The 14,004-nt window shown below is 43.1% G+C and overlaps 2 protein-coding genes across 2 annotated transcripts; one reads left to right on the top strand and one right to left on the bottom strand.

Annotated features, from left to right (window-relative positions):
- Nucleotides 1-203: 203 nt before the first annotated feature.
- LOC106571177 (protein disulfide-isomerase A6) lies at nt 204-7,471 on the bottom strand. The gene is made up of 12 exons (XM_014143933.2): nt 7,194-7,471; nt 6,490-6,631; nt 5,917-5,974; nt 5,232-5,358; nt 4,040-4,146; nt 3,498-3,746; nt 3,107-3,247; nt 2,751-2,835; nt 2,476-2,548; nt 2,097-2,255; nt 1,724-1,820; nt 204-1,304 (listed from the first exon to the last, which is right to left on the bottom strand). The coding sequence occupies exons 1-12, from the start codon at nt 7,210-7,212 to the stop codon at nt 1,233-1,235; spliced, it is 1,329 nt and encodes a 442-aa protein (XP_013999408.1). The 5' UTR covers nt 7,213-7,471; the 3' UTR covers nt 204-1,232.
- Nucleotides 7,472-9,856: 2,385 nt separating this feature from the next.
- Nucleotides 9,857-13,535, top strand: LOC106571176 (potassium voltage-gated channel subfamily F member 1-like). Its single transcript, XM_014143932.2, has one exon. The coding sequence runs from the start codon at nt 10,848-10,850 to the stop codon at nt 12,318-12,320; it is 1,473 nt and encodes a 490-aa protein (XP_013999407.1). The 5' UTR covers nt 9,857-10,847; the 3' UTR covers nt 12,321-13,535.
- Nucleotides 13,536-14,004: the final 469 nt, after the last annotated feature.

The raw sequence follows: 14,004 nt of genomic DNA, 5'->3' as shown, positions 1-14,004 counted from the left end.
CACTAATATGCTGCTTTTACAGTTTGTGTAGCTAGGATGTCATGAGTACAGTGGGTTGGTTCCAATTGCGGGTGACAAAGATTAAAAATACAGATACACACTTGCAGTCTAGTGAAAGGGTTAGAGGTTCCCTAGTCCAATTAGGTCATAGCTGTGCCTGAGCTCTGCTTGTCATTCTCAGCAGTTTACATGAATAATGACAGTGACTTTTTATTCTGTTTATTTATTTTTAACAAAAATGTCATTGTTTTCACACAATCAAAATAAAGTTGTGTAAGAAGAATCTACACAAGAAGTCCCACATTCCCCTTTGTCCTGCACAGACAATGTAAAATCACTGGTGTTCTCAACGAGAGAAAAAAAATATATACTAAATCAGAAAATATAATGTTCAGCAGGTCTGTAAGGCGAAGTCATAGAGTTAGAGATGGATATAACCTGTTTTGGCATGGACATTGAGGGCTTCCACCATTTTAAAGTAGTCAACTGGGTGGGGATTCCTATGGGATAAGGAAGGATCCCATGATTCCATCCAGGTCATCAGGAGGGATCAGCCAATGAATGACACACTCTTGAGCAAACATTCCATAACTGCAGTTGCCAGTAAAATCACCAACTTTGGCTTTTTACCGGTTCAAACATAACACTAGGTGGCAGTGCACCTTTCAGTTTGCTTGCCAACTTCTAGAAGAAAATGGACTACTTCAAAATGGAGATTGCCTCAATGGCGCTGCCTGTGCACTCAGACGCCATAATGGGACATATATAAAAGATAATATCTCTATCATTCTCAATGGGCGAAGTCTACTGCAGGCCACGCCTCCCCACTTGACAAACAGACGGAGATGATGTGAGAAGCTGCATTTCTCTGGCCCTGTTCAAATACTTCAGAAATGTATACTTATTTCCTTCCCTTCTACCTTCCTTTAAATAATCACAGATCTGAATTGGTTGGATTGGTCAAATTGTCTGGTAACCTTGCTTGCACCTCTCCTATCACTTATAGATCTGTGCTCTATCAAGGTAACAAAGGAAGGATACTTTTCTAAATTATTCAAACAGGGCTATGCTCTTAATTTCGTTCCTCTTCTGGAGTACTTCAATAACTGGGCGACCCAATCTACACATTGTTCCATGGGAGAGAAGAGATGGGTCGCGCCAAGTTAGACCAGACAGACAAGATGGCGCCCAACCGTATCCGTCTGGATCGGCCTGCCCGGAAAGCTGGGCTCTCACAACTCTTCCTTCCCAATGTCGTCGTCCAAGTCCACGTCACTCAGGTCGTAGTCATCCTCCACGGGAAGCTGAGGATAAAAGATGTAAGAACTGGCCAGACAATACAAAATATGGGTCATAGTCATTAGTGTAAACAGTTGCAAACTACAGCAAAACATTTTGCAACAGAAAAAAAGTTTTTGAAAGAAAACATTATCAGATGATGCCATTTCAGTCCGTTTGGTTTCTAGTCAATACTGCCCTGTGATGTATTCAATGAGTCTATTCTCCCTGACATATCTGTTCTACACTGTACATTTATATCTGGACGTTTGGTAATGTTCTGTAACGTTACATCCTCCTGAACAGGCCCCAGGCAAGACTTGTCCAAAGCCATTCTTCACCATTTCAAAAGAAGCTCAAGTCACCTCGTTCAGCCAAAACTGTATTATGGTAGGAAGACGTCCGCATCCCATCCACCCCGTGACCTTTGACCCTTCTCACTCACCTCTCCATCTTTGCCGTCCCAGGCATCAACTGAGTTGATCTTAGGCAAAGCCCCGCCCCCAACGGTAGCAGTGGAGCCGCGGCCAACAGATAGATCCCTAGGAGAGACAAGATACACCTCAGAATGCTACTGTGGACATACTGTATACTGATTGGCTGTTCACAAGGACTTTAAAATCATCTTGGAGCAGAAGCAGTCAGATCCAGTATCTCACCAGGAAGAGAGTTGGGCATGGGCAAGTCCCAAATGGCACCCTATTCCCTTTATAATGCACTACTTTTGACCAGGGGGAATAGGGTGCAATTGGGATGCATCCATGAGCTACTCTATACTGTGTAAAGCACAAAATGAGCAGACAGCACCCTCCCCCTACCTGAGGAACTCGTGAATGCCGGTCTCGCTGAAAGAGCCCTTGAGCAGGGCGAACTTCATCTTGCGGGCGTTGATGGCTGTCATGGCGGGGTAGCCGAACCCTCCGATGCCCAGCGACGCCTCCAGCTCCATCTGAGCACCAGCCTCAGTCCACAGCCAGCTAGAGAGAGAATCAAATTACACTAAATAAATTCTATTGGGTTGAATTCATGCATCCACAGTCTGAGATCAAATTCATTCAGCCAGACAGTTTGAAATCGACTGCTCTGAATAAGCTACAAATCCTATTGAGTACTTCTTTAGGATACAATCATTTGTAAAATCAGTCATTCTGCTGAGTCGGCGATGCGCTCAAACACAGCCTCTTTCTATATACTGACCCCCACATTTTCTTCTTGTACTTCTCTGCCATCTTCATCATCACCTCCAGGTAGCTGTTCCTGCCTGCTGCACCTGTAACAAGGCAAGAGGAAGGAAAGGGACAGGTCAGTCTTGTACAGATCCAAAATGGCCGATCAATGCACCGTCATGAGGTACAATGACTAAATGCCATATCAAATAGCCTGAGAATATAAGCATAAATTGATATAATAGAAGTTAGCATAGTAAACTGGTCAGAACTGGTCCAAACTGGCATAGAGTAGTTCCATCTAACCTGTGTCCAGGATGTGGGGCAGCACAGCGATGACACAGAGCTGGTAGTCATCGCAGGTCTTCTTCAGGACATCTGCGTTAAGGATCTGAGAGAGTCACACACACACCATTCAGAATCAAACAGTCTGTCTTAAGAGGAACACTAAACTTCAAAAGAAAGATTATCTTCTCGTTCAAATATATTTTTTTTATTATGATTAACTTTGATGGAGAGCATAAAAACAATATCTTGGAACCTTGTGGGTTACAATTTTATTGTTTTAATGCTCTCAAACACCCAGACACACACACACCCCCAGACTGACACACACACACCCCCAGACCGACACACACACACACCCCCAGACCGACACCTACCTCGAGCAGTTCCGGAGGAGCGGCATTGTCAGAGAACAGGTCCAGAGCGCGGGCGATGATGTCACCTCGGGTCCTCCCCCCCTGGTAGTCCTCAGGCTCCTCCCCCTTCTTGAAGATCTTAATTGTGGGGAATCCACGGACCTGCAGACACGGGAAGAGAAACGGGAAAAACCTCAGTCCTCGGCCACACTCGGTAGGCAAATGTTGTGGAACGTTGCTGGTAGAAATGTCCTGAATAGAGCAGACGCGATTCCTGTATTTCTATATAAATCAGAGTGTTAGAAATATATAATGTAGAACAATCTGACTGTTCTGCTGTTGTGTGCAGGCAGACAGACATCAGTGGTGATGCTACACTGATAGTATCTGACTGGTGGGTGTTCCTGCTCACCCCGTAGCGGCTGGCCAGACCCTGGTGCACAGTGGCGTCCACGGCTCCCAGGTGGACCTTGTCCTTGGTCTGCTCCTTGACGGCAGAGGCTGCAGCCGCCCACTCAGGCTCCAGGCTCTTGCAGTGGCCACACCAGGGGGCGAAGAACTCCACCAACCACACTTCACCACTGTCCAGAACCAGCCGGTCAAAGTTGTCATCAGTCAGCTCCACAACATTCTTCTTACTTCCACCACCACCACCACCACTCTGGAGAAAGAGTATGTTTACTTAGACATACCGCTTACACTCTGCGCAAAATGTTTAAACAAGAAGACTTGACACGATTCTGAAAACCCTGTAATTTTATTTAATTATTTCAACACGTTGCTAGATTTATGTTGTAGGACACAGGACTCACGTTCAATAGGGTACAACGTAGCAAAACATTTTGTGACGGAAAATAACTAGTGTTCTTGTTGGACAGGTAGTACCTCCATATTTCACTTTAAACGTTTTGTCCATACTGAACATGACCCAGCCAAGGCGTCAGTAGTAGTTACCTGTCTGCTGTAGTCAGAACCACCTGACCTGCCACTCATCCTGTCCTTCACTAGAGTACGGAGAGTATTCAGGGCTGCGTCCACTATGGCCTGGCTACTACGCCCACCTGAGGGAGGGAGATTATTAACACCATTAAAGCCCAGCAATCCGAACACATTGATGTATTGTTGTCTTGACCTTATCATCCTTTGTGCTGTTGTCTGTGCCTAACTGTTTGTACCATGTTTGTGCTCCTACCATGTTGTGCTACTGCCATGTTGTGTTGCTACCATGCTGTGTTGTCATGTGTTGCTGCCATGTGTTGCTACCATGCTGTGTTGTCATGTGTTGCTGCCATGTGTTTCTACCATGCTGTGTTGTCATGTGTTGCTGCCATGTGTTGCTACCATGCTGTGTTGTCATGTGTTGCTGCCATGTGTTGCTACCATGCTGTGTTGTCATGTGTTGCTGCCATGTGTTGCTGCCATGTGTTGCTGCCATGTGTTGCTGCCATGCTGTGTTGTCATGTGTTGCTGCCATGTTGTGTTGTTGTCTTAGATCTCCATGTAGTGTTGTGATGTCTCTTGTCGTGATGGTTGTTTTGTCCTACATTTCTTTTTTTATCCCCGTCCCCGCAGGAGGCCTTTTGCCTCTTGGTAGGCCATCATTGTAAATAAGAATCTGTTCTGAATTGTCTTGCCTAGTTAGATAAAGGTTCAATAAATACAAAATATTTCCAGAAAGTCACATGGGTTGTATTCACTAAACACCAAACGGAAGAAAACAAACCAAAAAATAGAAAGGGATAACCTGAACGTGTCAAATTAGAAATGCTTGTTTTTGTTTTCCGTTGCAAAAATGTTTCGCTCTTGGTGTGCACTAATGAATACGACCCAGGGTTGTGTTTATTAGGCACCAAGAAAAGAAAATGGACTGAAACAGGGAGGGACTACCTGATCCAATAAGAAACGCTGATTTTCCTTTTCAATTGAAAAGCATTTTAAAATGTTTCCCATTGCGTGCCCTAATGAACACAACCCTGGTCCATGTTAAAGGTAACTTCAATATGACATCATAATACAGTATATGCCATTCAGCAGGCGGCTCTACATGTGGTAGGAATTGAGCCTGAGGATGACGCTGTTAGCTTTACGATGTCATATCTCTGAGTCTCCCTTTAAAGTCAGGGAAAGGCCCAGCTACTAGACGTACCTTGGTAATCATCAGGCTTGCTCTTATTGGCCCCAAAGATCTTGATGGAAGGGAAGCCTTTGACACCGTACTGACCGCCCAGGGACTTGTGCTGGTCGGCGTCCACTGCACCGACCTTAACGATGCCCTGAGGGGGGAGAGAACAGCGAGAGGTTACAGTCAATGTCACCACTATCATCATTACTGTTGCCAGAAATAGTCATTGCATCCCTCATTAGTATAGCTCATAGAGTGCTGGTGATCTCTATTTGTTTTGTACTAGAAAGATATACACCCAGGACATGACACTGATAAGCAGTAAAAGATGCAGCTGCTTATAGTGAATGCGGTATAGTGATCAGCTGCTTATAGTGAATGCGGTATAGTGATCAGCTGCTTATAGTGAATGCGGTATAGTGATCAGCTGCTTATAGTGAATGCGGTATAGTGATCAGCTGCTTATAGTGAATGCGGTATAGTGATCAGCTGCTTATAGTGAATGCGGTATAGTGATCAGCTGCTTATAGTTATCCAATTATCCTGCAGGGATGTGATGGCTACATGGGGAGTGCACTGTAGTAATGTGCACTTTATGTAGCTAGTGACATAACGCTTTAATAAAACAACTAAAGTTGAATTACAACATCTTAAGTTGAATTAATATTGGTGTAATATAAGTGACATAACACTAGTTCTAGAGTTTTACCTTCAAGGCTGTGGCTGTTTTCTTCCAGTCAGCAGTCAGGCTCTGGCAGTGTCCACACCTGTGGAGACAAACAGTTAGTCTTCCTGTTCCAGGCACCAGACATCACACAGCCTTACATCCATCTGCATTAGCAGAGTGGAGGCTACACAAATACAATCACTGAGTGATAATGAGCAACTCTGGTTTTACATAGACCTGCCACAGATGTTTTTCAGTCAGGGTGCGAGCATTTGCTTCAAGTTTATGCCAAAGGGACGATGTGTTTACTAGCTACTATTTGAACTTCTATATCATTGTGTATTCAGTGATTAGAACACTGCAGAAATATTGACAATTTCCTATTCTTCTTGACAGTAAATGTTCTGTTCTTCACAATACATCTCTATCCGAGCTTTCTGTAACGCTACAACCTCCTGAATGCGCCCCAGGTCTACAAACTATTTTGTGTCCCCCTCCTTGGCAGGTTATTGGGATAAAGAGATTTCATACAATGCTAGCTGCTTGGTGGCAACTTAACCCTTGTGGGTAAGTTCTCAGTATCTCATTGGGCCCCCATCAGATTCAACCACTCACCAAGGAGCGTAAAACTCGATGAGCCAGAGGCTGTCGCTCTGAAGAACCTCCCGGTTGAAGTTGGAGGGGTTGAGTTCAACGACATCATCATTAGCAGAGTAGAAGCCCTGGGCCATCAACACCAGGGAACAACCCAGAACACCTGGTGGGAAAGAGGCAGAGGAAAGGAGGAGCTGAGTGGGAGGTGGATGGACATTGTCATATTGCATATGCAAACAAACACTGTCCAAGACCATGTTTGTAGTTTGAAATGATACATACCAGTGAGTTAGCTGTTAGCTTGCTAACACATACAAACGTTCAATTAAGTAGGGAATAGGCTACAGTTGAGCAGAATAAATAAAAAATTTTAAAGTTGGCACATCAAGCCAAACTCCAGATAGCTACCTATGGTTAAAATGGTTAACTAGTTTACAATCCAGAACCTACTTCAGGTTTGAATTCAGCTTGTCGCCTTTTAGCCATCTTGTCGTTGTCACTAGTTAACTAGTCTAGGTCATGAATTATTAATATTGCCAGAGTGAATCAAAATACAATCTGATTCAGTAGCATTAACTTCAGATAGCTAGCAATCTTGGATACATCTTATGGCCACCATGACCGAACCTTAGCTAAATAGCTCTGTTCTTTTTTTTTTACAACGGCATTAACTACAAACCAATATAATACTAGTAAATCTGAACAAGCTGTTTAGACTTTCTTACCAAGTAAAAGCCCTCTCATGATTCCAGTGGATCTCTGTGCACCAGTCCAATGTAATTGTCCTGAACAGCTCTGTTGCAGAAAAGACCAGCGCTACAAAAGAGAGGGCGAAAATGTTTTACCGTGGCCCACGCTGATTGGCTCCCTGCCGGCGGTGCCGCGCCACGTCCAATCAGGACTCGACGTGTAGTTTTCCCAGCCAGTACAGGATGGCGTGTAAAATAATCACAGGAAGATGTGTGGAGAGTTAAAGCTATGGTGGAGAGCCAAGATGCTTTAAGTCACGACCGGCCCGCTCATTAGGCAGTATTAGGCGACCGCCTATGGCGAAAGATTGACGAGGGCGGAATTTTCTGAGCTAAACTGACCGTGACGCACCTCCAACAACAACACATAACACCTTACATAATTCTGCTCCAAAATAATGACAATTTCTGTCAACCAGTGCCATATGGGATTTTTTAGGTGAGCGCTGATGCCGCCCTTTGATAAGCAGTGCCCACTTTGTCAAAGGCAGGGCACAAAATACTTTGCTTGCCCATTCCCAGCGCACTTCTCCAGGGTTCTGTTGGAGAGATGCATCACTGCAGCACTCCACCAACGTTCCATCAAAAAAATGATCTAATAGAAATCATGTAGCAGATATAGGATATGGTAGACAGAGTATGTGTCCTTTTCTGTAGCCTACAGGCTAGAGATACAATGTATGACAATGTAATGAGACGGACACTTTTTACATCACGCAAGTTTCTCCAATCAAGCCTAACCTAAATTGCGCTCTATGAACTAAAAAATGCAGCTGTCATGTTAACAAATAACATATCCTAAAAAAACAGGACAGGTCAATGTAAAATGGACAATCAGGAATGGACAATCACATCTGTTGTCCAGGAGTTTCACCCCATTGTCATGATCAGTGGTTTGAAGTTTGTATCTGTCAATTATTGACAAGCTGATCATAGCAAAAATATATTACTTCTGCATTTCCCACTGTGTAAACACATTGCAACTAGGCCTCGCTATAACTCCAGATGAAGTTGGGTAGCTGATATTCAGAGCTTAAATAGCCAAATTGATTAGTCACAGGAATCAGTACTAATAAAGCCAATGCAATGACCTGTTTAAAAAAGGTGGGTCTACCAGATGGATGGGCATTCATAAAATTCCATTGTGGCCGACATCGTAGGCTACACCCCAGTAAGCACGAGCCGACATCTTTTAAAAAAATCTTGTCCAGACGTCGTTTTTTTGGTGTTTTACAACGGTAGGCTTGCCACAGATAGGCATTCATAAAATTCAATGTCAGGCAACACTGTAGGCTACACCTCAGTAAGCACGGACCGACGCCTTTTTTGGTGCAGTTCCCCACCGGCCTTGATTTCCACAGCCACGGACATTGATTTTTGGTCCAAACATAGAAGTCTATCAATTACTTATGTTGAACTTTCATTGAAAACCAAAAATGAGCCTGATTTCAACACCCGGAAAACATATATTTTCAGCATCTGTAAAATATGTATTTTCAACATCTGGAAAATAAGTATTTTCAACTTTGGTTCAGAACTGAAAATTATTTCAACATACAGAAAATATGTGTTTTTTTACGTCCCATAAAAATGCTTTTTCAACATCCTGGAAAATATGTATTTTAAACATACGGAAAATACCTTTTCAGCCTTCCATTCAGAACCTAAATTGAACTTAACTTCAACCTCTTAACGTCTTTTCAACTTAATTTTGCGGGCCGCATTTTTGAGGGGGCCGTATTTTTTGGTTTTGCCTATGGCGGTAGAACACCAAGGACCGGCCCTGCTTTCACTCCAAGGTTTTTTTCTATGACCACAATGAAGTTCATTAGTCTTAACACCATAGATTAAAATCTAAAAGTGATTTTTTTTTTCATGTGATTTCTTACAATGATTTTGCTTTGTTTGATGCATACGCTTAAGGTTCCCATATGGCTAAAGTTATCCAATATTTGGATGTGTTCTTAGAAAACCCTCCACTTGAGTTCTTATGATGTGGAATGATTGATTGCCTAAAATGTGTAGGTTATGCTATTCAAGTTGAAATAGGGCTGCTCCTTGTCTGTAACCTACACATTTCTTAGTGTAAAACAACTGGCCAGATGAGCCAGTTTTGCTTTTAGGCTTATAGTAGGTTGGACTTTGTTTGTTGCTTAAATCAATAAATTATACAGTGTTGGGGAAGCTACTCTGAAAATATAGTTGACCAAACTACCAATTACTTCACACTGGAAGAACTTAAGCTACACTAAAGCTACCCTTAAGAAATATATAGTTTACTTCACTAAAGTTACTATGGAAAAGCACACCATTCACTACATCCAAACTACTTAGTAGAAATTGTCATGTCTAAATCTGAAATGTCATAGACTACAAATTGCAAGAACAGATCACTCTGGAGTCAGGTGTTAACAGAATTTGTCATTTAGCCTACACAAAAACAATGTTTCAAGTGATAGTTAGGCCAGTCTGATGCTGGAACAAATGAAATTCTTGCCTACACCCGTTTTATTTTTCGAGTAGTAGAGTAGAGTTCGAGTAGTTAGCTACATGCTACATGTCAAAAAAAGTAAATAACTACTGAAAACACCACCAATATTTGAATTTAGTTCAACTACCACCAAGCTACTGCAAAATCTAGTTTAGTTGAACGACGTGTAGTTTATTACTTCCCAATACTGAGAATATATAGGCTAATATTGATTCAACAAACCAATTTATGTGGTTCGTGATTGCAACGTGAACTCATTGTCGCTAGATGGAGATACTAGGCAAGACTGTTGCCTTATGCCTCTGCGCAATTACGCACACTTGGGTAACCTAACATCGTTCCATAATATGGCCATTAAAGATCTCCTTTTTCACTACAACATATCTTGTTGAAATGTATTCGTTGACAACAGAGATTTACCTTTCTTGACAGGCAACATATTTATTTTCTGTTTCGGCTTGTGCACACAAAGCAAAACATTTTTTCAAGAGCAAGCCTGAGACAGATTTGCTTGTTGTTTTACCCTTGTGGTAGGCTACCTCCATGAGGAAATAGACAAATGGTGTTAGACTGGTAGTGGGGACAATATCTTCTGCCATGTGATATATGTCCGTTTCCTGGCTAATGTCGTCTCTTTACCATAAAACACAATGTATTACAGCTCTCCTCCCAGTTCCCCCACACTTCCCTGTCGCTTTGCCTCTAGTTACTCCACTATTCATTAGCAGCCTCACATATTTATATTTGTTGTGAGGCGTATTCTGCAAGACTGCGCACTGATGCACAGTAGTCCAACTTTTAACAGCAGGCACAGAGGCGCTCTCTAATTTTCTGGTGACGGACTAGTGGGAGAAGAGAAGCCTGTTCATTCCTCATTGCTTGCTACAGCTCTACGCAAAAGATACATGTGGATTTTTTTTCCAGGTTCGAATGAAACTTAGCCTATAGGCCTATACATTTGTGTCAAACATTTAAGAAGATCTGAAAACGTGTTGTTTTCCTTTGATGTTCTGCAGTCTTTTACGCACGCAGTTTCCTACGCAAGTATCCTAGCGTAGACTAGTTGCATTAATACTGGCCAACTATATTCATTCAGATTTTCTTGGAGTAAATCAACAATATAGGCTACACGGACAAGTATGTGGGGAATAACGAGGACGCGATATGCAGATTGCAATGGCTCGGAGGCCAGTGAGGAGACCGGGATTGTCCTGAACATCGGTGGAGTAAAACATGTGTTATGTGGGGATGTGCTGAACCGTTTTCCAGAGACCCGACTAGCGGAACTGTGGAACACGTCCAAGGGGTGTTTGGAGGACTTATCCTCGCTTTGTGACGACTATGACTCCGGGAAAGGTGAATTTTATTTTGACAGAGACCCGGACGCGTTTAAGTGTATAATTGAGCTGTATTACTACGGGGAGATACATATTAAACGGGGCATCTGTCCAATTTGTTTCGTAAAGGAGATGGAGTTCTGGAAAATCGACTTATATTTCCTGGACGATTGCTGTAAAGGCGACCTACAGGAGGCGGAGGACGAGCTTGCAGAGATTGCCGAGAAGGTTCAAACTATTCTGGTCGACCGGGAAGGGGACCCCTCTGCCAGGGGCTGGCAATGTTTCCAAATGTGCTTGTGGAAGCTTATGGAGAAGCCGGAGTCGTCGCTGTCCGCGCGCGTCATCGCCATAGTGTCTTTCCTCTTCATCCTCATCTCCTCGGTGGTGATGTGCGTAGGCACCATCCCTGACCTGCAGGTGGAGGACGCTGAGGGCAATCACATGGAACACCCGATCTTGGAGGCCATCGAGACCGTGTGTATCGGCTGGTTCACCGTTGAATACGTCCTGCGCTTGATATCGTCCCCAAATAAAGTGAAATTCGTCCTGTCCTTCATGAACATCATAGATTTCATGGCCATCATGCCCTTTTACGTGGTGCTGACTTTGACGTCTCTGGGCACGGCTATGATGGAGCTGGCTAATGTGCAGCAGGCGGTGCAGGCGTTGCGCATCATGCGCATTGCGCGCATCTTCAAGCTGGCGCGCCACTCCTCTGGGCTGCAGACTCTCACCTCCGCCCTGAAAAGCAGCTTCAGCGAGCTGGGGATGCTGCTCATGTACATGGGCGTGGGCGTCTTCTTGTTCTCGGCACTGGCCTACACCTTGGAGCAGAGCCATCCGGAGACCATGTTCACCAGCATCCCGCAGTCCTTTTGGTGGGCTGTCATCACCATGACCACCGTGGGCTATGGAGACATCTACCCTAAGACCACGCTGGGTCGGTGCAACGCGGCCGTCAGCTTCCTCTGCGGGGTGATTGCCATCGCGCTGCCCATACACCCTATCATCAACAACTTCGTAATATTCTACAATAAGCAGCAGGTGCTGGAGACCGCGGCCAAACACGAGATCGAACTGATGGCGCTGCGTTCCAGAGAGGCAGGTGCAGAGGAGAGCGGGCCCCAGATACAGCGCAGATCCGTCGGTGTCGCGGCCGGAGTGTGGGACAATGCCATGCACTCCTGTCACAGTGACACCGACATTCCCCTGCTGAAAGACCCCAGAGCAGGAGTACAAACCCCAAGCTTGGACAGAAGCTTTGACAGTTGATAGCTGAGTCAAATCAACCCTCTTCACAGCGCACTGCTTTAGTGGACCTACAGTGTATGCCCAAAAACATCCATTGCGAGATCACAAAAGATAATAAAATCACCATAAAAACTTAGTGACCCGTTGTAAAATGTCTCAAAATATAAGTTCATTAGTGTAATAATGTCACTTTCCAAAATACATGAACACTTAATTTGAAAAAACATAGAAAGAAAAGACAATACAAGTATATGTGTGATGGAATAGTGTAAATAATATAGTAGGAACTTTTACAATGTGGTTATTGTAAATGTAGACCAAAGTGGTTGGTTAATGTTCACGCTGGACCATTGGTGTAGGCCAGGAGTCTCCAACCAGGAGTCTCCAACCAGGAGTCTCCAACCTTTTCTAGCTTGAGACCTACTTTAAAAAAACGAAACATGTGGCTAGTTACAGATTTTTTTCTAGCTTTCAAATAGGCACATTCTTCTCTTCTCCTCTCCCCTGCATCTCTTCCTCTGGTGCTTGAAGAGAAAGTATTGCACTGTTTTCACTCTCAGTATACCTGGTCAAATATTTTTAATAAACAACTCTAAGGGGAGCCCTATAAAATCTGTGATTTCTTCCCCAAACTCCTAAATTATGTATTCTCAGTTAGATTTTTTCTGGTTTTAGATCTTATTATTTTTCGTTCACTCTCAAAATTACAGTTGTTCATGGAGAAACAATCGAAATTGGATGTTCTGAGCCCATGTCAATGCTTAAATCACATCAAAATATTTTCTTTTTTAGGTCTGGAAGATAACGAACACATTTAGATTTTTGAGTGTATTTCCCCTTTAATTGCGCATCTGGCCCTTTAATTGCTCATCTGCAAGTGAGGAATGTGCTGGTGTAGTGATTGTTCTGTACTGCTTCTGCTCATTTCATGGCAAAGTTAGAAAATAACAAATAATATATACAAATTATATACTTACTCATGATATACTTCTGCCAGGTACTTTAATTTGCAGTTAACATTTAATTGATAAGGTTTTGGGAAAAGTATTTCTGTCAACCCACAAGTGGGATAATGTCAGTGTTGCTTTGATTGCGTAGTAGCTGGGAGCTTACGGTGTCTGATAATTGTGAGATTTATTTTTGACAGTTTGCGGTGGAACACTTCAAAATTGCATGTACTTTCAGAATTGTTTGGTGAGCTACTCATAGGTGTATTAAAAGTGATTTAACTATGAATGTCTATTCTCTATTGCATTTTTTTCTATAGGCACTAGATGCTCCTATCTCTACAGATATACATGTATATATCCCACTGGGCACAGACATCAGTTCACCATCTAGTTTTGATTTACATTTGGTTGACATTTCATTGAACTCATCACATGACATTTTTGGGGGGATGAAATGAGACTTGGAAACAATGTTGATTGAACACATTTTTGCTCAGTGGGATGGTATAATATGTAACCTAATACAATGAGATACAGTAAGAGCAGACTTGTCAGCTGTGACTCTGTACTCATCTAACTAAAGTCATCATGCCTCAAAGAAAAGAGCATGCAGGGTATCCCACCATTTCATCTGCATTGGTTTGCAAGCAGGCTTTGGTACAACTTTACCCATTCAATTTAAGTTTATGTTTAGTTCATTAAATCTTCTCAAGTTCAGTTTTCCTGTAAATTCTTCATTCATTTCAGCCTGAGAT

Source organism: Salmo salar, chromosome ssa15 (genome assembly GCF_905237065.1).
Source record: "Salmo salar chromosome ssa15, Ssal_v3.1, whole genome shotgun sequence".
NCBI classification, from domain to species: domain Eukaryota; kingdom Metazoa; phylum Chordata; class Actinopteri; order Salmoniformes; family Salmonidae; genus Salmo; species Salmo salar.
Note: the sequence above shows the minus strand (reverse complement) of the source record. Positions and strands in the feature narration are given on the sequence as shown.